This window comes from Bactrocera tryoni, unplaced genomic scaffold, assembly GCF_016617805.1.
Source record: "Bactrocera tryoni isolate S06 unplaced genomic scaffold, CSIRO_BtryS06_freeze2 scaffold_25, whole genome shotgun sequence".
Classification (NCBI taxonomy): domain Eukaryota; kingdom Metazoa; phylum Arthropoda; class Insecta; order Diptera; family Tephritidae; genus Bactrocera; species Bactrocera tryoni.
In genome coordinates, this window is record NW_024395977.1 from 11,183,021 (window position 1) to 11,207,117 (window position 24,097).

Genomic DNA, 24,097 nt, shown 5'->3' on the forward strand with positions numbered 1-24,097 from the left:
AAAAAGTATTTTCGTATTTTGTCAATAGATGCCGTTGCAGTCTTATTTCTCCAGTACTACCAATCACTTTATGTCATACCATATAGTGTTGGAAAGGTGAGATTTTAAGATTCATATATTAAATTAAATTCGGGGAATTTGAAAAAAAGTTACAGCTGTTCAAAAATCAGTGAAAATAATTAAAAAATTCACAATATTTTCAAACTTTTATATAAAAAAGTGAAGAAGCCACTCAAGCCACCAAAATGGTATATATTTGCTGAAGTGTGATTAGAAATTCGAAAAGACTTTTCCGACAACGCAATATGTATATTAGGGTGTTTTTTTTTTAACTATTAATTTTTTTCAGTCCCGTCACGAAATTTCCTTAGAAATACCCTAAAAAAATTCCCTGAAAATTTTAGCCCTTAATATTAACATTAAGAACAGGACCAAGGCATGTAAAAATTTTCCATAGAAAATACACTACAATCGTGATTTTTTTCATTAAATGCACCTGTGAAGGTTATTTAGCTTGGGTGCGACCGAAGTTAACGTTTTTTCTTGTTTTAATTAAAGATACTTCTTTATTCTTTGATTTTAGTCTTAAGACTAATTTTACAATTGTTTGGTTCTTAAAATGAAGCATTCGATAATGAGTACAAATAAGTAAATGTAAACAAAAATTACATATGTACAAGTATGTAGCCGCTTAATACTTTTTCAGTGCATTGACAGTTATATGACTTAAGGGGCTATACCAGTGTGACACTTTCAAAAAATTTTTTTTTTTTGCTTTTTCGATAGTTTATATATTCAAAAATATCCTGTGAAATCGGCGAGTTCGTATCTTCAATAGTTTTTGAATGGCAGCGTTCTAAATAGCTACCGCTCAGAGGTGCAAACATATATAAGTGAAACTTTAAACGCGTTTTTCTCGAAACGACATTTTTCAAAATTGCTGACATTATAACTCAACGATAAATTGACCGATCGACTTCAAATTAAAACTGAATATAGTTGAATACATTTGCTATACAATAGACTACGATCTTTTTGATGGGTTGAAAATTTTCAATTTGGCATTAAAAAAAACACCATTTTTTTCGTAAAAAACGATTTTTTTTTCAAAATTACGCCATTTTCTTAATTTTTGATATTTTTCAAAGATCGTAGTTCATTGTATAGAAAATATATTTAAGTTTAATAAACATTTTGAATTTTTTTGATTCAGCTACTCATTCGACCGGAATCATGCCAGCAGTTGAGGCACTTTTTTTTTTCGGCACTTCCGCAGACAGCACATAACTCCGTTATTTTTCAATATTTTTGTAAAAAAAATGTTTTTCATATAGCTAAAAATATACTTTATTACGTCCATAGAACGTCGAAACATTCAATCAAGTACTTTCTTTTAAAAAACTTCACGAAAATCGCCTAAGTACTTTTTTAAGTGAAGTAAAACAAAACATACAAATAAGTATTCTTGCATAATTGTTTATTACTTTGACTTTTGCGTATGAGAGGAAGTATTCATAAATTTGAGTTCGGTGACATGAAATTTGAGCCGCAATGGTTTTTTATACTCTCGCAACAATGTTGCTAAGGAGAGTATTATAGTTTTGTTCACATAACGGTTGTTTGTAAGTCCTAAAACTAAAAGAGTCAGATATAGGGTTATATATACCAAAGTGATCAGGGTGACGAGTAGAGTCGAAATCCGGATGTCTGTCTGTCCGTCCGTCCGTGCAAGCTGTAACTTGAGTAAAAATTGAGATATCATGATGAAACTTGGTACACGTATTCCTTGGCTCCATAAGAAGGTTAAGTTCGAAGATGGGCAAAATCGGCCCACTGCCACGCCCACAAAATGGCGGAAACCGAAAACATATAAAGTGTCATAACTAAGCCATAAATAAAGATATTAAAATGAAATTTGGCACAAAGGATCGCATTAGGGAGGGGCATATTCGGATGTAATTTATTTGGAAAAGTGGGCGTGACCCCGCCCCCTACTAAATTTTTTGTACATATCTCGGAAACTACTATAGCTTTGTGAACCAAACTCTACAGAGTCATTTTCTTCAGGCATTTCTATATACAGTTCAAAAATGGAAGAAATCGGATAATAACCACGCCCACCTCCCATACAAAGGTTATGTTGAAAATCACTAAAAGTCCGTTAACAGACTAACAAAAAACGTCAGAAACACTAAATTTTACGGAAGAAATGGCAGAAGAAAGCTGCACCCAGGCTTTTTTTAAAAATTGAAAATGGGCGTGGCCTCGCCCACTTATGGACCAAAAACCATATCTCAGGAACTACTAGACTGATTTCAATGAAATTCGGTATATAATATTTTCTTAACACCCTGATGACACGTACGAAATATGGGTGAAATCGGTTCACAAAGACGCCTTCTTCCAATATAACGCTATTTCGAATTCTATCTGATGCCTTCTCTGTATAATATATGTATACATTAGGAACCAATGATGATAGCGGAATAAAACTTTACAAAAATACGGTACTTGAAAAATATATAAATGACGTATAATGAAATCTCGATTATCACTTTATCATGCGAGAGTATAAAATGTTCGGTGACACCCGAACTTAGCCCTTCCTTACTTGTTTTAATACAAATTGTTTACATTGCAAGTATCGTTGTTTAATTTTTTATGAAGCAAGGACACTTGCATTTTCGTTATACATATTGTATTTATGTGAGTGCCAATTTAATTAGCCAACAAATAAATAAATTATTTGCACAGCAATGTTGTTGGTTTGATTTGAGTATTTTCTCATTATTTCTTCTACGTTGGCGGTTTCATTACATATATACGTTTGTGGAATCATATATGTAACTCGCACTCTCCGAAGTACAGTGGCGGTGGAAGAAAATCAGTCCCATTAATTTCCGGACAAACCCTGTATAGTAAGATGAGTCGAATAAATATCCCGTAGTATTGACTAAGGACAACGCACAAATCCCGATTAAATTTAATACAAACACTGAATTGCGAGTGCACGTCTTTATTTTTTGTGGGTTCCGCTTAAGACAGAATATTAACTATACTGGCTATTGGTTATTTGTTTATGTTAACCGTGCGATTCTGTACTGTGATACAGTCTCACGTCTCTAAATTTGAGATTTTAAGTTAGAGAAAATTTTTGAGACTTGAGACGATTTTGCTATTCTGTAAGCGACAAGCACAAAATCTATTACATTTCGTTATTCAGAGATGTTTTCACGCTTGAATGAAAATAAATATGTCGATAACAAATATTAAATTTTCTATAACATAATCAAAAACATAATTATCAATAAAAATAAAAATATATGTTGACTTTCTTTCATAATGTTTACTAAATTTATGTAAAATATATATATTTTTAACCTTTTCGTGTTTGAGTTGCTTACAAAATATAAAAAAACGGCAATCAATTAATATCTATGATGATCTCTATTCAGTATATTCAAAATGGCAGACAAGAGTTCATTTTAGGTTTGTGACCTGCTAACTTTCAGGTTTCAAATTAGAAGCAATATTTTGAGACTAACGCTAGAGACTGTTTAGTGAAAATGTCTCAAATAGAGACTGGCTAAATGAGCCTTAGTCGCCTGCACAATTTCATACACACATACATACATATGTATTTACTTATTAAATTATATTTTCCCCATATAACAGCGAAACAAAACGTGCACTTAATTTTAATCTGCCGTTTTGTTTTGTTCGATCAGATGTTTCTCCTTTTCCGTTTCTCCTTCTTCGCTTTGCCTTTGGTTACGGCATTGCCAGCCATTAAAAAAAGCAACTAAGGTTTTAGGACAAAGGACTGAACATACCCATTGACAGGTGTTCCCAACTATTTTCTGGCAGAGATATGACCTCTGAAAATAGTTTGGGAAGTCCACCAGAGAATCCTTTTCGGAGGAACTCTAAGATTTTGAGAACGCCTCCAAAAGGCAAAAATGAGGAGACCACCGCTGCTGGACCTATACAAAATTGTGAAAATGCCGCCGAACATAACAAAAGAGAAAAATCTGAGCAAATGCAGAACAAAGAAGCTGGTAATATTTTTTGTAAAGTGGGCACAAAAATCAAGGAGCTGGAAACTATGATGTCTGGTCAAAGGCATATTAATCAAGCTATGCGCGACCTTGTAAGCTGCATAACAAGCCTGTACGACAAGGCTGAAAACACAGAGAATCCACTGAAAAGAACTATGGTAGGGAAATCGTCGCAAGTATCCCCTATCCTCAGAGAAAAGCATACGCCGAAGAGGATACGAGAATTATCAGGTTACTTACCACCAACCAAAAAACCTAGAAACGTGAGCGATAAAGCGCAGGGGTTATATAGTGAGGTCATTAAGAATGTACCGAAAGACAGTTCTGTCGATAAGCCCGCATCTGAGAAATGGGTGGACGTGGTAAAAAAGAGAAAGCCGGTTGAAAAAAGAGAGTGATTGGAGAAATGGCTGTAATACAGCGAAAAAAACACAACGTCACTATAATGTGCAAAGACCTGGACGAGATAACCACCCCCGAAGAAATCTGCGTCGCGTTACAAAAGGAGTGCGGTCTGCAGAATATAGGGCCAGCAAATATCAAAAATATGCGGAAGACAAGAAGCGGCACTCAAATAGCCCTTATATGCCTGCGTGTTCTAGACGCTAAGACAGCCCTTAAAATAGGCAAAGTAAAGATCGGGTGGCCGATCTGTCGCCTCCGGGAGTACTCGCCTGTTTCCCGCTGTTACAGATGTTTCCATCCAGGCCATATGGCGCGTAAATGTTGCAGTGTTATCGACAGGGCCTCTCTTTGCACACGTTGTGGAAGCTCGGGACATGTATCAAAAGCTTGCACTAATACACCAAATCGCATGCTGTGCAAAGGGGAGCACTCAGTCCTGAGCACGACTTGCCCTAAGTACTTAGAACTGCTAAAGATAACAAAAAAATGAGAATATTGCAGCTGAATTTAAATCACTGCGCCGCAGCACAAGCAATGCTGCAACAAACAATAATAGAAAGCAACATTGATGTCGCCTTACTAAGTGAGCAATATTGCCAACGTTCGGAAAGTACTTGGATCACAGATATAAGTGGCAAAGCTGCAATTGGTCCTGTAACGGACAATCTTTCACATCTTTCTGCAGAGAAGCAAAAAATGAGAGATTAGAGAATTTGAGGACTTCCTCCTTGAATTATCTTTAGAAAGCAGATGAAAATCGGCGATAATAATGGCAGGCGACTTTAATGCATGGTCTACTGCTTGGGGTAGCAGAAGTTCAAATCATTGTGGGCGCCTAGTTCTGGAATTCCTGGGCCAAACCAACCTCACAATTATTAATAGTGGCACCAAAAATACCTATCAAAAAGGAAATAAAGGCTCTATAACAGACCTGATGTTTGCAAATGACGCACTTAGCAGACACATTAAGTGGGAGGAGTCAGGCATGTTTACAAATAGTGACCACATGGCAATCATTGCAGAAGTTTCGTTCTCTCGGGCCCAGGAAACCTCACGCATGAACACTACACGAAAAAGAAGCTGGAAGCAAACAGATTTTGATACTGACATTTTTGAGACAGCCTGGGTGCAGCAATAGCACCAGGCGAAGGCGGCGTACACTTAGTAACCGCATTGCGAAAAGAAATGGTGGCAGCATTCGACGCTACAATGCGAAGGACGAAATGTCACAATAAGCGAAGACCTGTATACTGGTGGAATGATGAAATTGCCATGCTGCGAAAGCTCTGTCCCACAGCTCGACGTCGCCTACAACGCAATCGAAGCAGCGAAAACGAAAACCGTCTCAAAGAAGCTTTTAAAAGCCACAAAAAGCTCTTAAAGTCAGCTATAACCCGCAGCAAAAGGAACTGTTTTGAAAAGATCTGCGGAGAAGCGAATATAGACTCTTGGGGGACTGCTTATAAAATCTGTATGTCCAAATTCAAAAATAAGCAGCAGCAACCCAAATGCGCTCCGTTCATGGAGAAAGTCGTCGAGGCATAATTCCCGACGCACGAACCGATTACTAACGCTGAGCAACGAAACGAAGCTGCTGAATCACCCCCACTGATTACAGAAGAAGAACTTTTGGCCATAGCCAAAAAATCAAACACAACAAAGCTCCTGGTATCGACGGAATACCAAACAGAGCTCTAAAGGTAGACATAATTTCGAAGCCCACTCTTTTTGCAAAAATGTACAACGCGTGCATAAAAGAAGAGATGTTCCCCGATCCCTGGAAAGTTCAGCGTTTGGTTTTAATCCCAAAACCAAAAAAACACCAGATGAACCTTCTTCGTACCGACCGGTGCGAATTTCGCCGGGTCAGCTAGTATAATATATATATATGTATAATTGTTTTTTGGTTTTATCTTACTTTTGCTTACTTATTTGAGGCAGTCCTGCTTATTGCTTGATCACCGGACACATGTGCAAGTAAAATACTTGAAAATTTGTTTTTTTATGTTTGTGGATATTTTGTGCATTAGTGGCCAATAAACAATCTTTATATATTTGGATATACACTTTGCGTCATCAGGTTAGCACATCTTCATCAGCCGAATATGAATATGCTTCTGTTTTTGTTGTTGTTAACTAACTGCTATTTTATTGTTTTCTATTTCTTTCATCTGTGTATGCACTATCACTGGCAAAGAGAACATGCGAGAATAATGTCCCGTTATTTGATTTTTGTTATTTTCTTCTATTTTTAATCGGAAAATGACGCAATTTTTGCATCATCAGGTTAGCACATGCAATTTGTCTTTCATTTATCTTCGGAAGTTGAATACTTATTGACACCAAATTTTTTGTACTGCTCACGTGCTCTATTTTCATTAATATGGGTAAAAGAAAAGCGTTATCGGTTGAAGAGAAAGCAAAAATCGAAGCCTTTGAAGAGTTAAAGCTTTCAATAACTGAAATATCAAAAAAAACCGGCAGGAGTCGAAAAGTTATATACAATTTCTTACGTAATAAGTCGGGATATGGTCGAAATAATAAAGGCGGTAATAATAAAGTGCTTTCCGATATTGATAAGAGAGCGATTTTGAGAGAAGTATCCAACTCTCACGAGTCGACCGCAAAGATCAGGACAAATGTTGGCGTAAAAGCAAGTTCATCTACTATTCAAAAAGTTATAAGGAATGCTTCACACTTGAAGAGACTGAAACTACAGAAAAAACCACCACTTAACGATGCACGAAAGGAATTACGACTAAATTTCTCACGAGAACACATGGCCTGGAAGTCTGATTGGCGCTATGTTGTCTTTTCAGATGAAAAGAAATTTAATTTAGAAGGACCCGATGGATACAATTATTACTTCCATGATCTTCGGAAGGAGGAACATCATTTGGATCGACTTCATAGTCGTGTGGGCAGAGTAATGGTGTGGGGAGCCATCTCCTACTATGGTACGTGCGACCTGCAATTTTTAAACACGAATATGAATGCAAATACATATAAAAACGTACTCGAAATGGCTTTTCCCCATTTTAAAAGTTTGTTTGGAAATGTACCATGGCGCTTCCAACACGACAATGCTCCGATCCACACTGCCCTGATGATTAAGTCTTGGATTAAAGCACAAAATGTCGATTTATTACAGTGGCCGCCTTACTCACCGGACTTAAATATAATCGAAAACGTGTGGGGGTGGCTGGCTCGCAAAGTTTACGAGTCCGGTAGACAATATTCCACCAAAGAGGAATTAATTGATGGCATTAAAAGTGCATGGTCAGCTATTTCTTTGAACTATATTGGGAAGTTATACGAATCGCTTCCAAACCGCATCTTCGAAATCATTCTCAACAAGAGAGGATCGACTCATTATTAAAACTATTAAAAAATATGTAAATTATTTAATATATAAGTTTAGAAATAAGTTCTCATCTGAAAAGGTTAAAAAAATTTAAAAAAAGTGATGTGTGCTAACCTGATGACCTAAATGAAATTGTTAATTTTTTGGTTGATTTGAAAAATAAATTTAAAAAAAAATGATAAATAGAGAATCATTAATTTTTGTTTTATTTAGTAGAAAATTTATTTGTTTATAACCACTAAAACAATTAGAGCTTTAGCTTCTTTAGTTTTAAATTAAATTAGCCAAAACTAGTAAAACCAGCGGTGTGCTAACCTGATGACGCGCAGTGTATATACACAGTATATGGTATAAATATATATGTATATAAATATATATATATCATATTTTTTTTTCATTGAGTTATAAAATTCATAAGAAATAAAACATTTTCCCAAAAATAATCAAATTTTAACTGTTAATATCTTTTAAACGTTTGGGTTTACGAAAAAATCGTAGTAGACCTTTTTTGTAGAGCATTCAATTTCCCACAAAACCTAAGAAATAAGATATTTTTTCAAGTGGTTGGAAGCGAGATATAAATTTTTCTATCTGATAACAAGAAAAAATAGAAAACTGTATGTAGGAGGACCTTCCCGTTACAATTAAAAACTCATGTTTGGAGAGGCTTTCTTAGAGGTGTCTAGGAACCTATTTTTCCGAGTACGAAACGAAAAAAAATATGATAAATGTATATATTGTCTGTTATGTCAAACAGTTTTATTAGCGATATTTCCGTTTTAACCGAAAGTTACTTATGACCGCTTGGTAACCGGTGTTTTTTGCAAAAACAATAAATATATTTGATAATAACTTGATGAGTTATTCTATTTATTCTGTGCAAAATGTTTCGTTTTTTTCCAAATTAAATAACCGAAATGTGAATAACTGGATGAGTTATGCTATGCAATTAAAATAAATTTGACGCAAAAAATTTTGATCGTAATGATGTAGTATGTATATACGTGTATGCAGAAATTGAACTGAAAGATGCAATACTAAAAGGAATCGATACGACTCACTTTGTTATCTGTCATGGGATTTTGGGGATTACGGTAGGCGAAGTGTGTTTGGAGTTCCAATGAGGGCACAATTCCGATTTCTTTGGCGCCGCGATTTGAAGGTATCGTTGGAAAGAGGAAGTCCTCTTGATTAAAAAATATATACGTTTATAGGTACCGCAAACGCTTAGTTTACGAGATATTTGACCTTAAAATTCAAAAATTCCCAAAATTCCAACATTTCAACAAGCTATTTTACCATATTAAACACGCTTTACTCACATTTTTCACTTCAAATTAATTAAATTAAACTATAAACTTTTTAATAAACCCACATATTACACTTTTAATACTGCGGTGGGTTCCTAGAATTTGTTGGTTTTACTCCGCGCTCGTTTTATATTAATATGTATTTGTTACATACATAGTATATGGTTTTATATTCGCGCCTGCGTTTTTGTTTTATTGTTTTGTATTTTTGAATTAGGTGGTTTTTGTTTTCTGTTTTCCGCGCCCGTTTTTTTTTTTTACCGCACTGTTATGTATACATATATGTATGCGCATCCTTATTTGATTTTAATTTCTTTGTCTTCCTGTTTTTTGTCACTACCCAAACTTTGTTTTTGGGCTTTTTGCGGGCACATGAATTTTTGTGTCTATTATTGTATATTTATATAGCAAAATTTTTGGAATGGTTTTTGGTTTGGAATGGTTTTTTTTGTTTTATATATAATTTCATATAATTTCTTTTTAATTTTTATTTTCTCTCTTTTTTTTCTTCGTCACTGTTTGTATGTTTTTATGTAATTTCAATTTCTCTGCTATACTGCACTTGCATGTGCACTTGCGCACTTATTCACTTTTGTTTGCCACCTTAACTTAATATTTTTAGCTTTTTTTCGCTTTATAATTTTGTTTCACAATTTCCTGGTTTTATTCTTATTATTTCTTTTTTCCAGAATAGAGCCATTCAGGATGGCTCGAAGGACCATATATAAACCACTTACTTTTGTTACCCACTCCTTTGAGGACGCAATATACATATAATAGCCCTGACAGACGAGCAAAATTAAAGCGCAATTGAAATTTTATGGTGACAGACGGCAGACTTGTGAATTTCGACAGCTGATTGTGAAATTTGTATATTTATTAAAAAAAGCGAAATAGAAATGGATAAAAAGAGATTATTAATGGCAATTTTGTTATTCTTAGAAAATCAAAAAGAATATAACGAAAAAATTTGTTTATTACTAAATGAGTTAAAAAAAAAAAAGAGAGAAAGTAAAAGCAATTCTTGATTGTAACGCAAGCTTAAGAACTGGGATTGCAATCGCTTAGCCACACATACGAAATGTTTGGAAATTCGTAAGTAAATAAATATTTTAATTTGGGATTGAAATAAAAAAAATTTTATTTTAAGTACCGAAGTGGTAAATTTTGGGAGCACGATATTCCTGCAATGGATGAAGCAAGGTTTAAGGAAAACTTTCGCGTAGATAGAAACACTTTCAAAAAATTGTGCGAAATAGTAAAAAATATCGGTAAAATGGATAGCAACATGCTGCGCTGTATCCCACTTGAAAAAAGAGTAGCTATTGCACTCTTTTCATTGAGTTCGGCAGCAGAATATAGAACCGTTGCTAGTTTGTTTAGCATTGGGCGCAGCACTGCTTTCGAAATTGTGTTGGATTTTCGCCATGCAGTTTGCGACAGTCTTGCGGATTGCATTGATGCATATCACATCCACAAAAACTAAAAAGAATTGTCGAAGGGTTCAAAATGATGGGATTTCCACAATGCTTTGGTGCTGTAGATGGTTGCCACATCGATTTTCATACACATGTGTTTACATTTTTTATTACTTGCAGATCAAAGTTTACATACATAAATATAGGATTCACAGGACGAAACAATGATTTCTATATATTTGAGAGGAGCTCCCTTAAACATTTCCATGAGCACGCTGGTATTTTTAAACAAAATAACCAAGAGAACTGAAAGCATCAATGTTTGGTGCTTCTTATTGCCGACTCAGCCTTCCGTTTATCACGTCACATGATGAAACCATACCCAAATGTGGCTAACCAATATCCAGTAGAAAAGCTCTATAACTATCGACTGTCCAAATGTCGCCGAGTGATCGAGAATGCTTTTGGTCAGCTTAAAGCGCGTTTTCGTAAAATTGGAAGAGGCTTGCAAGTATCTCCTAAAAATGTCAATATTATAATTATAGCGTGTTGCGTTTTGTACAATTTCCTTAAGATGGAGAACGATGAAGTTTCTTCAGCTTGGATTCAAGACGCAGCAAAAGATGCAACAAGACATCAACCCAATCATAAAACAAGATTAGGAGAAAATGATTCAACAGCGACAGCAATTAGGAATGCCATCGCAATGAGTTTCCAAAACGGTACAAAACACTTTACTTACCGCAGTAGCTATTTGTATTTCAATACATTTCCAAAATTAATATTTAGTTTAAATCCATATATTATTACATCTATATATATAAAATTAAGTGGCTGAGCTCAGGCTACTGGTAGGGCTGAGCTCAGGCTACTACCGGGGTCACAGCTGGCGGATAGTGGACGGCCTACGCTAAGTAGGTTAGCTGCGACTAGTAATACGCAGCCCCCGACCAAGAGCTGCAGGAGAGGAGGGCTTGGCTCAAAACGCCTCACGTGCCCAATGAACCTCCCGCGAAGAGGCGAGAAGATGCCGCCTTAAAATAAGCGTCCACAACCCCCACCGGGGCTGCACCGAGGAAGAACCTACCCAAGAGAGGGAGGCAACAAAGCGACGAGGGAACAGAAGACGACGAAAAACCCTGGGCAAAAGCCCATCAGAATTGAGACCAGTAAAATTCTGATTATGGTGTATTGGAAAACCGATATGGAACAGACTGAAAAAGGGCTGGGGAGGGCAGTATTCTGCCACCTCAGTAGATAGGAGTGACACCTTATCGAAATGGCTGGCAGGCTAATACTGCTCTCACCTCCGTCTCGTTAAAACCATGGCAGGTCTTCAAGTACGTTCAATGCACGTCACCAAAATTTCTTTGGCCGTAAAGGTTCAGTTGAGACGAGCTCCTGATTCGCGCCCGAACCTGGCTCTGAACACAAGCTCCCATAAGGACTTGTGTCAACCCTTGCGTGGCTTCCCTGCTTGCATAGATAACCACGGGGTTCACCAAGAAGAGGAATACGGGACAGCCTTCCGTAGAAGCTGTAGGGTACTCAGGTCCCCCGTACTCATCGCCATTCCAAAACAGAAAGAAAAAAATGGAGAAAAGACAGTCCCAAAGGAGACTCCGGTCACACAAGCAGCACCGGCAAAACAAGGAGAAGGGAAGAGCACCCCAGTTGTCGCTAAAGAAGGAACTCAAAACTCGCCGAAACAAGAGTACATCACCCAAATGAGACGGGCAGAAGAGGAATCCCTAGAAAAGTGCAAGGGTATAGTACAAAAAATGAAATTGGCGATGGCAAAACAGAAGAACGTCAGCATGGATGTCAAGAATGGAGCGGCACAGCTAGACGAACTCTTCGACGTCATAAAGAGCTACCGCAGAAACTGGCTCACCGCAGAGAACGAAAAAAGGCGAGCACACTTAAGCAGACGCATCACGACCCCCGAGTCAGCAGCCTCGAAGCGCCGTGCGACAAGCCCAGTCGAGCCGCGAGAAACAGTGCGACCACGACATGAAAACGACAGCCAGTGGCAAAAAGTCTTGCCTAAAAAACCCAGAAAGACCCACGTAAACGAAGGAACGATCGAAGAAGCGCCCAAAAACGCAAACAAGAGACAACAAAGCAACAACATGGCCGCAAGCGAGAAAGGGAATAATAGGCCTAAACGACAAACAGAGGCCGTTATAATAAAACCAGCAGAAGGGAATAGCTACGCCGAAGTCCTAAAGAATATCCGTAGTAAGGTAGATCTTAAAGAAGCAGAGGTCAAGATCAAGGGGATCCGCAAAACAAGAGCCGGGGCCCTATTACTAGAGCTAGAGAAGGGGCAGTCCACAAAGGCCAGCTTCTGTGAGGCACTTAAGTCTACACTTAAAGAGACTGCAACTGTCGCCGACCTCAAAACTAAGGCTACCATAGAAATCAGAGACCTCGACTCGCTCACCACAAAAGAGGAAGTTGCAGCGGCTGTCAAAGAAGCACAGGACCCCACCGAAGACCTATTAATTAATATAACAGCTCCAAAAACAAGACAGCAGGTAAGGGCAGACACACTGATGCGACAGGCACGCATCAAAATTGGATGGGTTTATTGCCGACTGCGGCTAAAAGAAACCCCCAAAAGGTGCTTCCGGTGCTTTGGGCCAGGGCACTTAACCTGGGATTGCAAAGGGCCCGATAGAAGAGGACAAGGTGTCTGCATTAAATGCGGCCAACCAGGGCACAACTTAAAAGAGTGCACAAAGCCTCCTTCATGCTGCTCTGCGAAGAGGCAAAACACGAAAAGGCCGATCACATTCCGGGCTCCGCAAAATGCTCGGTATATAGGAATTACCGAAACAGATGAAGATTCTACAAGCCAACATGCATAGATGCAAGGCCGCTGACGCACTACTCTCGCAAATGGTGATGGAAAATGACTACGAGATAATCATCATAAGCGAGCAATACAAAAAGAAAGAGAGAGGTACATGGCTAGAAGATAGCAGCTCAACCGCCGCTATATGGCTACCACCAGGGAGTAACGCCACCACGGTAAGCAATGAGAACGGCAACGGTTTCGTGTGGGCCAAGTGCGAAATTTTTACAGTAACTAGCTGCTACTTGACGCCAAGCGATAGAACACAGGAATTCCAAGAAAAGCTCGACGATATAGAGGATACAGCCAGGACTATAGAAGGCCAATTGATGATCGCCGGAGACCTAAACGCCAGAGCCGTAGAGTGGGGTATGCCAAACACTGACTCGAGAGGAAAGAGAATTCTGGAAATGGCTGCGCGGCTAGGTCTAATAGTGCTCAATACGGGAAGTGCAATAACGTTCAGAAGACCGGGATGCGAGGAAACCACACCAGACATCACCCTATCAACAGAACGCATGTCAGGCTCAATAAATAATTGGAAAGTCCTGGAGGACTAAACTGGCAGTGATCATCACTACATCTCTTTCATGATCGACACTGGAAGAAACGCTCAACAGCTCAGCAAAAATAGTGGAACACGAAAGTGGAATATTTCGAAGCTAGACACATCGAAATTAATCGCCGCAATAGACGAGCAGAACCCATCTAGCGATCCCTCCCTTACAGCAAAGAAACAGTCGAGCACACAATGCGCAATATAACCAAAGCCTGCCAAAAATCAATGCCCAAGGCTACCCACAGCAAACGTAAAGCAGCAGTTTACTGGTGGACTGAAAACATCGCCGAACTCAGACGCACATGCCTCCGCCTTCGCAGATCTTACACGAGATCCAGGCGCAGAGGAGCCGCACCCCAAGAAGCCGAGCAATACAAAGCAGCAAAAAAGGAGCTGAAGCACGCCATCGACGACAGTAAAATGAAAAAATGGGAGGAACTACGGGAGGATATAAACAGAAACCCCTGGGGGCTAGGGTACAAAATAGTGATGAAAAAACTCGGCGCACGAGCAAAGCCACCTGACGTAACCGCTGCCAAAATGGAACACATCGTAAACGCACTATTCCCCACACACGAAACAAGAGCCAGTGATCCAGAACAAACTCTTAGCACTGCAGAAATCCCCCAGTTCACCCTTGAAGAGCTGCAAGTAGCCACCGGCAAGCTCAAGGCGAACAAATCACCCGGCCCGGACGGGATCCCAGCAGAAGTCCTCAAAATAATCGCTGCAGAACGCCCAGGAGTACTACTGAATATGTACAACGCCTGCCTTGAAGCCGGAATATTCCCTGAACCCTGGAAAAAGCAACGGTTGGGGCTAATCAGTAAGGGAAAAGGAGACCCTAATTCGCCATCAGCATACCGGCCATTATGCATGCTTGACGCAGCGGGAAAGCTGTACGAAAGCCTACTTAAACCCAGACTCGAAGCGGCTAACAACGAAGCTGGAGGACTGTCGCCTAGACAACACGGCTTTAGACCCGGCAGATCAACCATAGGAGCCATAAAATGCGTCATAGAAAGCGTAGAAGCAGTACAGCGCAGATGGTATAAATACTAAAGAATAATGTTGCTGGCGGCTCTAGATGTACGAAATGCCCTCAACAGCGCTAGATGGGTAGATATGATCGACGCCCTCGAAAATAGCTTCAATATACCTGACTACCTCAGGGCTGTGGTGCGGAGCTACCTAAGTAACAGGAAACTGCTGTACGAAACTAAAGAGGGATCACGACAAAAAGCAGTGACGTCAGGGGCAGCACAAGGATCCATTCTAGGCCCAGACCTGTGGAACATTAGTTATGACGATATATTAAAACTAGAAATGCCAGATGAATCGTATCTAATCGGCTACGCGGACGACATTGCAGCAGTAATCACATCAAGGGATACAGAAGAAGCGAGAAGAAAGCTGAACCAGGTCATGATACGGACGCAAGCATGGCTCGACACACACAGCCTCCAGCTCGCTACGGAGAAAACTGAGCTACTGCTGCTAACAAACAAGCACATACCTCTCGAGATAAGCATGCACACAACTACGGATATTCTTAGGGCAAAAAAGTCAGCTAACTACCTAGGCGTAAGACTGGACCCCAGACTAACCTTCTGGGTACAAATCCAGCACGCCGCAGGTAAGGCAGCGAAGATCACGTCTCAACTGAGCCGATTAATGGCTAACATAGGAGGCCCCAGCCAAGGAAAGAGAAAGCTCCTAATGTCGACGACAATCAGCGTCCTATTATATGGACCGGAATTTGGGCAGACGCGCTTAGAAAGGAAAACCGGCGTAAGGCAGTGGCCAGAGTGTACCGCACCGCAGCCCTCAGAATTGCATCAGCCCACAGAACAGTATCAGGCGACGCAATATTAGTTATAAGCGGCAATGCTCCAATCGACCTACTGGCATATGAAAGGAAAAAGCTGTGGGAGCTAAAGAAATCACCCGGCAATAACATGGATGCAATACAACAAATAAGGAAAGATACGATAACATCATGGCAACAAAGATGGGAGAACGAAAGTCGCGGTAGATGGACGGCCAGGCTGATAAAAGACCTAGATTTATGGACAAGTCGTAAATTCGGAGAAGTAGATGTAAATCTCTCAATGAGAAAAATCGAACGCCACCCTGAAGTAATGCAAACGCGGTCCCAGGGTGGGCGACGGTTCCTTAGAGGGGGGGTTTTTAGTGACCTGCAAGTGGCACATACCGCTGCTGTGACGATAGCATCGACGATGCGGAAGGCATTTTCCACCCCCTCGCCCGCAAAACAAAAAAAAAAAAAAAAACAAGTGGCAAAACTTCCTGTTCGCATACTCCTCCTAGACGGCTTGCCCGATTTCAATGAAATTTTCAGGGGTGATTGGGGTCCGTTTGGAGGGTGCACATAAGAAATTTAATGTGTATCATTGCACGTTTTGCAAAAAAAAAGAAAAAATGTTACATCCCGCCTATACAAATTCTCATGAAATAATGTTTTGCCGCAAGATTGGCAGTCCTGTCAAATGCCTTTTACTAATAAACAGAAACAACTGGCGGATGTTTACAATTAATAAAAAACATTGACATCGCATGTTGATCGTTTTTGCCTGTCATTCGTTCTTTCTATGGATGACTGTCAAGCAGACAAGACATACAGAACATAAGTGTTCCGCTGCACTGAGTGTATCAAAAAAAATGTTTCAACATTGTGTGTATTTTTCTCAGATTTCAACGTGATTAACATTCTGCGTACAACACAAAGCAAGTGAGCATTGTTGTTGTTTCGTATGTGATGCCATGCGGTTCGATTGTCGCTTGAAAATGCGCAATATGAGTAAAAAAAAAGTGTTTCAACATTGTGTGTTTTTTCCAGATTTAATTCCATCGATTTGCTTCATTTATTCAAACTGATTTTGTGTTTTTCTGCTGACCGTGCAATACACACAAAGCAAGTGAGTATTGTTATTGTTTCGTAAGTGCTTCCATGCGGTTTGCAAATACACTGTTGGTTTTACATCACACTGTTGGTGGGTCTTATTGCATATGCGTGTGAGGGTAAAATACATAGTTTAAGATGTAGTTTTAGGTTAATTTTTCCATTTTTATTTATGTACTTAAAATATGCATACTCTAGCACGACCACCGGGGACAACACTAACTACCTTTTTCGAGTTGTGTGAAAACGATGAAATTGCAAGAACAATGCTATATTCCGAAATACCACAATATTTCAATTGGAATCCATCATCGAAAACATTTCAACGACGAAAGCAAGGAGAGCGTGTTCGCGTACTATTCGCCATAATAATATCTACATGCCTTCCGTGAAATCCGCAAGAACTGTGGAATAAGTACAAAGACTGCATGACCGAGGACTTATTAATTTTGGCGCGTAATCGAGCATCGGACGCAGACTTGCTATATACATTACAAATGTATAATGATTCTTTAATATTGGTTGAAGATCTGTGCCTTACAATTGCGAATAAGGCATTAGCGCAACTTGGCGTAACTGCGCCCAATCGTTTAGCGATTGATATGCTTGACCATGAACTTCAACGTGAACAACAATACGATTGCAATGAATTGCGTGCTTTCATACAAGCTAACATTACCAAATTGAATATTCAGCAGAAAAATGCTTATGGTAAGATTATACGAGCGGTCGACAATAACGCCGGTGGATTCTACTTTCTGGATGCGCCCGGTGGTACAGGGAAAACGTTTCTGATCTCTTTGATTCTTGATACTATACGGTCACAGCAGAAAATTGGGCTGGCAATTGCTTCGTCAGGCATCGCTGCTACTCTACTTGATGGCGGCCGAACAGCACATTCTGCGTTGAAATTACCGTTGAACATCCAAGTCGTTGAAACACCAACGGCAACATATCGAGGAATTAAACAATGGCAAAAGTTTTGCGAGGAGCTGGAATAGTTCTATGGGATGAGTGCCCAATGGTTAACAAAAAGTCATTAGAAGCATTCAATAAAACAATGCAAGATTTACGATAAAAGCAACAACTTTTGGCGGAGCATTAGTCTTATTATCCGGCGATTTTCGGCAAACTTTGTCAATCATTCCTCGATCAACTAGTGCCGACGAAATAAACGCATGTTTAAAATCGTCAGTTTTGTGGAGACATGTTCAAAGGCTGACTCTTACCATCAACATGCGTGTCCAATTGCAAAATGATCGATCCGCAGCGGCGTTTTCGAAGCAGTTGTTGGATATTGGCGAAGGCAAAATACCAATCGATGATACCGGTTTGATCACATTGCCGAACAACCTTTGTACACTTTTACAATCGAAAGAAGAATTGATTGAAAGTGTATTTCCGAATATTGTTCAACACTATCAACGCCACGATTATTAAGTATTGGCACCGAAAAATGTACACGTCAACGAAATCAATTTTGCCATTCAAGAAAAACTGACAGGAGAAGCTACAACATATACATCGATTGATAACGTTTTGAATTAAGATGAAGTAGTAACTAAATTCTTGAATTCTTTGGATCCCCCCGGTCTGCCACCGCATCGTTTGGTTCTGAAAGTCGGTTCACCCATTATACTTCTACGAAATCTGAAGCCACCGACTTTTTTGTAATGGCACAAGACTTTCAGTCAAAAAATTGTGGCCAAATTTGATTGAAGCAACAATACTAAATGGCAAGGCAGCAGGCGAAGTTGTACTCTTACCACGCATTTCCATGATTCCAACGACATGCCGTTTGAATTTAAGCGCTTGCAGATCCCAGTACGTCTTGGCTTTGCGATGACCATCAACAAATCGTAAGGGCAAACGTTTCAAGTGTGCGGCGTCAATTTGGAAGAACCGTGCTTCTCCCACGGCCAATTGTTCGTCGCATGCTCGAGAGTGGGAACACCAAGGTGCTTATTCATTTACGCGCCAGGTGGAAAAACCAAAAATGTTGTATACCAATATGTTTTATAAATGTTTCATAAATAAGTAACAGTTTTACAACAATAAATAAAACACAAAGTAAAAACCCTTAAGAGTTTTAATCGATTTAGGTGTAGCGAAAAACACAGGGTAACAGCTAGTTTTTTATAAAATTAATATTCAGTTCAAATTCATTTTATTATTACATTTTTTCTAAAATAGTTTTCATAATACCTATAAACTCTTTTGTATTACTACTTTGTTCTTCAATTGCAGTAACAACTCTCTCAGTCAATATTTTCCCGTCCTCCACCACTGTCTTCAGCAATTCGTTTTGTTCTTTTGCCACTTTTATTAGTTCGCCCATGTAATTTCTCTTTTTACTTGTAGATTCACCCGCTGCTGTTGTCGAGCTACCTAATGGCGACACTAATGGTGAGTTCGTCATGTAATTACTGGCGTACATTGGTTCTTGCTCTGGCGACATTGGTTCTGGTGATCCTATAGCCATAGATGACTGGAACGAAAGTAATGTTGAATTCGATATGTTTTAAGAAAAAATTATTTTAATAATAAACGTATAAAACTCAGCTTACCACAATAAATGATTCGTATACTTCAGCAGTAATGGCTGCTGTCAGTCCGATAATTTGATGGACCGCATCAAAATGTTTCCACAGCGATGGGCTGCCCCCCGAGGGCCCAACTTTTTTCTTTTCGTCTCTGTAATTTAACAAAAGTTAATAATGTTAACAATGTTATGTCGATATATATTAACCTATATTTTTGTGTAAGATTTCGTATTTTTACATGCACTTCTTTTGCAGTAAATTTGTGCGCCATTTGCACAGATATGTCTGCGTAGATGTGCAAATTACGTTTCGCCCTTCGCAAGTCTCCGGCTCGTTCCCGCCACAAATCTATTAGCATAACTTCATCACTATTTGTCCACGTTGCACAGTGAGACAACGCCGGCATAAAATACAAGGAGTCATTGTAGAGCTCTGAAACTTTGCACAGGTTATTTTTAAAACAAATCCAGTTTAAAAAAAAAAAATTATGAAAATTAGCCCACTTTTACGCCCACCTGCCATACAGTCGAAATTTGTAAAATGCCGTATTGTCCATAATACTACTTTAGGTATAACTTCCAATTTTGGTATACTTGAAGGTTATATAGTTACAAACATTATTTGAAATAAAAATTGAACTTTGGCCCACTTTTAACCCCATCACCCATACCACCTCAACATAAAAAGTGCCATATTTTCTAAAATATATGAAACACAACCTTTAAATTCTATATTACTGTAATTTATATTATTTAAAATGCTTCATGCAAACATTACAATAACACGCCCACTAATACGCCCACCTCCCATTGAAATGCAATAAAAAAAACAATATTTTTTTTTCATTCAATCAATAATTTTTTAACATCATCATGGTATTCTAATTTTTATACTCTCGCAACAATGTTGCTAACGAGAGTATTATAGTTTTGTTCACATAACGGTTGTTTGTAAGTCCTAAAACTAAAAGAGTCAGATATAGGGTTATATATACCAAAGTGATCAGGGCGACGAGTAGAGTCGAAATCCGGATGTCTGTCTGTCCGTCCGTCCGTCCGTGCAAGCTGTAACTTGAGTAAAAATTGAGATATCATGATGAAACTTGGTACACGTATTTCTTGGCTCCATAAGAAGGTTAAGTTCGAAGATGGGCAAAATCGGCCTACTGCCACGCCCACAAAATGGCAGAAACCGAAAACCTATAAAGTGTCATAACTAAGCCATAAATAAAGATATTAAAGTGAAATTTGGCACAAAGGATCGCATTAAGGAGGGGCATATTTGGACGTAATTTTTTTGGAAAAGTGGGCGTGGCCCCGCCCCTACTAAGTTTTTTGTACATATCTCGGGAAACTATTATAGCTATGTCAACCAAACTCTACAAGTCGTTTTCTTCAGGTATTTCCATATACAGTTCAAAATGGAAGAAATCGGATAATAACCACGCCCACCTCCCCATACAAAAGTTATGTTCAAAATCACTAAAAGTGCGTTAACCGACTAACAAAAAACGTCAGAAACACTAAATTTTACGGAAGAAAGTGGCAGAAGGAAGCTGCACTCAGGCTTTTTAAAATTGAAAATGGGCGTGGCGCCTCGCCGCCTATGGACCAAAAGCATATCTCAGGAGCTACTAGACCGATTTCAATGAAATTCGGTATATAATCATTTTCTTAACACCCTGATGACATGTACGAAATATGGCTGAAATCGGTTCACAACCACGCCTTCTTCAATATAAAGCTATTTTGAATTCCATCTGATGCCTTCTTTGTATAATACAGTATAAACATTAAAGGAACCAATGATGATAGCGGAATAAAAACTTTACACAAATACGGTATTTGAAAAATATGTAAATGACGGATAATGAAATCTCGATTATCACTTTACCATGCGAGAGTATAAAATGTTCGGTGACACCCGAACTTAGCCCTTCCTTACTTGTTTCAATTTGTTTCTCATTCTAAATGAATTAATATAAGGATCTAATGATATTTGCAAATAGTGCATTACATCTTCATTCGTAGAAATACGTGAATCCTTATTCATTGCTTCTTGCGCTTCTTCGGATAACATTCCTGTAGCAAAAAAAAAGTTAATATTAAATAAAGTTTAAAAATATACTCTCAAAAATAAAAATTGCAAACAAACCTATTGGCAATATAGCCTCAGATACCATTTTGCTGCCGTGAATGAGAACTTTATGCACAGTGATAGGCATGTAGTACCAGCCATAAAGCTCTACATATAATTTTGCAGTGTCCATGCAATACGTATGGAATTTACCAACATCTATATTTTTACTACTATTTATAGTATTTAATATAATTTTAAAGCGGGGAATTAAGTCTACATTTACACCAGTTATGTCAGCGGTTATTTCTGGATCTTCAAAAAATCTTCTAGAGACATTACCATCATTGGTTGTTCCCATGCCTTGTTTCACCACATCGACAATTTTTTATTTTCCTGCCAGGCGACAAGCGGCACTACAATATAACAATTAAACTAACCACATTAGAAAGTGATCATAACACAACTTAGACAAGAACAATATCTTGCACTATCAATTTAAATTAAAAATTATGCGACTATCTAACCCAAAGTCAATGACCTTCAACAAAATTATCTATCAAATTAATAACGTAAATAAAATTTATGTAAACAAGAATAGTTTTATTAAAACATAAATGATCTTTAAAGCATAATTCTGAATAACTAACAAAAAACAAATGTAATTTATTACTATTCTCATGCACAATAAGTGAATAGCAAACAATTAAAAAAAATAAAAGTAAAAAGTAAGAAGAAGTAAGAAGGGCTAAGTTCGGGTGTCACTGAACATTTTATACTCTCGCATGATAAAGTGATAATCGAGATTTCATTATACGTCATTTACATATTTTTCAAATGCCGTATTTTTGTAAAGTTTTATTCCGCTATCATCATTGGTTCCAAATGTATATGTATATTATACAGAGAAGGCATCAAATGGAATTCAAAATAGCGTTATGTTGGAAGAAGGCGTGGTTGTGAACCGATTTCACCCATATTTCGTACATGTCATCATGGTGTTAAGAACATATTATATACCGAATTTCACTGAAATCGGTGTAGTAGCTCCTGAGATATGGTTCTTGGTCCATAAGTGGGCGAGGCCACGCCCATTTTCAATTTTGAAAAAAAGCCTGAGTGCAGCTTCCTTCTGCAATTTCTTCCGTAAAATTTAGTGTTTCTGACGTTTTTTGTTAGTCGATTAACGCACTTTTAGTGATTTTCAACATAATCTTTGTATGGGAGGTGGGCGAGGTTATTATCCGATTTCCATTTTTGAACTGTATATGGAAATGCCTGAAGGAAACGACTTTGTAGGATTTGGTTGACATAGCTATAGTAGTTTCCGAGATATGTACAAAAAACTTAGTAGGGGCGGGGCCACGCCCACTTTTCCAAAAAAATTACGTCCAAATATGCCCCTCCTTAATGCGATCCTTTGTGCCAAATTTCACTTTAATATCTTTATTTATGGCTTAGTTATGACACTTTATAGGTTTTCGGTTTCCTGCCATTTTGCGGGCGTGGCAGTGGGCCGATTTTGCCCATCTTCGAACTTAACCTTCTTATGGAGCCAAAGGAATACGTGTACCAAGTTTCATCATGATATCTCAATTTTTACTCAAGTTACAGCTTGCACGGACGGACGGACGGACAGACAGACATCCGGATTTCGACTCTACTCGTCACCCTGATCACTTTGGTATATATAACCCTATATCTGACTCGTTTAGTTTTAGGACTTACAAACAACCGTTATGTGAACAAAACTATAATACTCTCCTTAGCAACATTGTTGCGAGAGTATAAAAAGTTGAAAACATGCTATTGCATGCTAACATACGTATAGCGACAGAATGTGCGCGCTACGTACTTTTTGTAGTTTTTTGTATGTTTAATGTGCTTTTGCAAACTTTTGCTATATGTCCTCTACTTTAAATTAAAGCTGAGATTTCAAACTTTCATTTGGTATAAGTCTGCACCTAGGGCGAGGGGCTGCTCTATATTTCCTAGGCCATTGAAAATGCAAAATGTTCAATTTTTGCACCACAATTATGTTGTTAAGAAAAAAAAATTGTGTTTTTTTTTTAATTTATTTTTTCATTTTCTCATTCTACAATAACTAAATTAATTAAAAAAATACTTTAAAGTTACATTTATTATGTATTTTTATTTTAATAAGCTTTTGAACTAACATATTTCAAGCGCGTTGGCATATCTCAACTTTGACTTGCTCTAGACCAAAAAGTAATGAAGTTATGAGGCTGAAATTTCAGGGAATTGTTACTCATATATCTGTTAATATACTGTGAAAATTTCGTCCAAATTGGACGACACGTCAAAAACCATTTTTTGCCGCGGTTACTATTGGGCTGTCTCACTGTGCGTTGTCCTTTGTTTATTCATCTCCATCTAAAAATATTAAAATTAGTTTTTAAATATATACTGGCACATAACATAATTAGCAATATAAAAACAGCTTACCTTTACCGCTTTCTTTAAATCTTTTGCTTACGTTTTTTCTTCTTCCTTCTGTCATTCACCATTCACAATAGCAAAAATCTGTCATTTTTAACCAATGTTGCCTACTAAAATTTGG

At 38.3% G+C, this 24,097-nt stretch overlaps 2 protein-coding genes across 2 annotated transcripts; one reads left to right on the forward strand and one right to left on the reverse strand.

The window, feature by feature from the left end:
• Positions 1 to 3,871: 3,871 nt before the first annotated feature.
• On the forward strand, positions 3,872 to 9,831 carry LOC120780715. The gene is made up of 3 exons (XM_040112976.1): positions 3,872 to 4,420; positions 7,168 to 7,420; positions 9,827 to 9,831. The coding sequence occupies exons 1-3, from the start codon at positions 3,872 to 3,874 to the stop codon at positions 9,829 to 9,831; spliced, it is 807 nt and encodes a 268-aa protein (XP_039968910.1).
• Positions 9,832 to 19,040: 9,209 nt separating this feature from the next.
• LOC120780716 lies at positions 19,041 to 21,622 on the reverse strand. The gene is made up of 4 exons (XM_040112977.1): positions 21,595 to 21,622; positions 21,443 to 21,521; positions 19,465 to 19,591; positions 19,041 to 19,385 (listed from the first exon to the last, which is right to left on the reverse strand). The coding sequence occupies exons 1-4, from the start codon at positions 21,620 to 21,622 to the stop codon at positions 19,071 to 19,073; spliced, it is 549 nt and encodes a 182-aa protein (XP_039968911.1). The 3' UTR covers positions 19,041 to 19,070.
• Positions 21,623 to 24,097: the final 2,475 nt, after the last annotated feature.

Excerpts from the sequence above, each read along its gene's own strand:
- LOC120780715 (XM_040112976.1), top strand. The coding sequence starts at position 3,872 with ATGACCTCTGAAAATAGTTTGGGAAGTCCACCAGAGAATCCTTTTCGG. Across the intron at positions 4,421-7,167 it reads CTGAGAAATGGGTGGACGTG|AGACTGAAACTACAGAAAAA; the intron begins GTAAAAAAGAGA and ends TCACACTTGAAG.
- LOC120780716 (XM_040112977.1), bottom strand. The coding sequence starts at position 21,622 with ATGGTATCTGAGGCTATATTGCCAATAG. Across the intron at positions 19,592-21,442 it reads GAAGATGTAATGCACTATTT|AGACGAAAAGAAAAAAGTTG; the intron begins GCAAATATCATT and ends GTTAAATTACAG. Across the intron at positions 19,386-19,464 it reads TATACGAATCATTTATTGTG|TCATCTATGGCTATAGGATC; the intron begins GTAAGCTGAGTT and ends CTTTCGTTCCAG.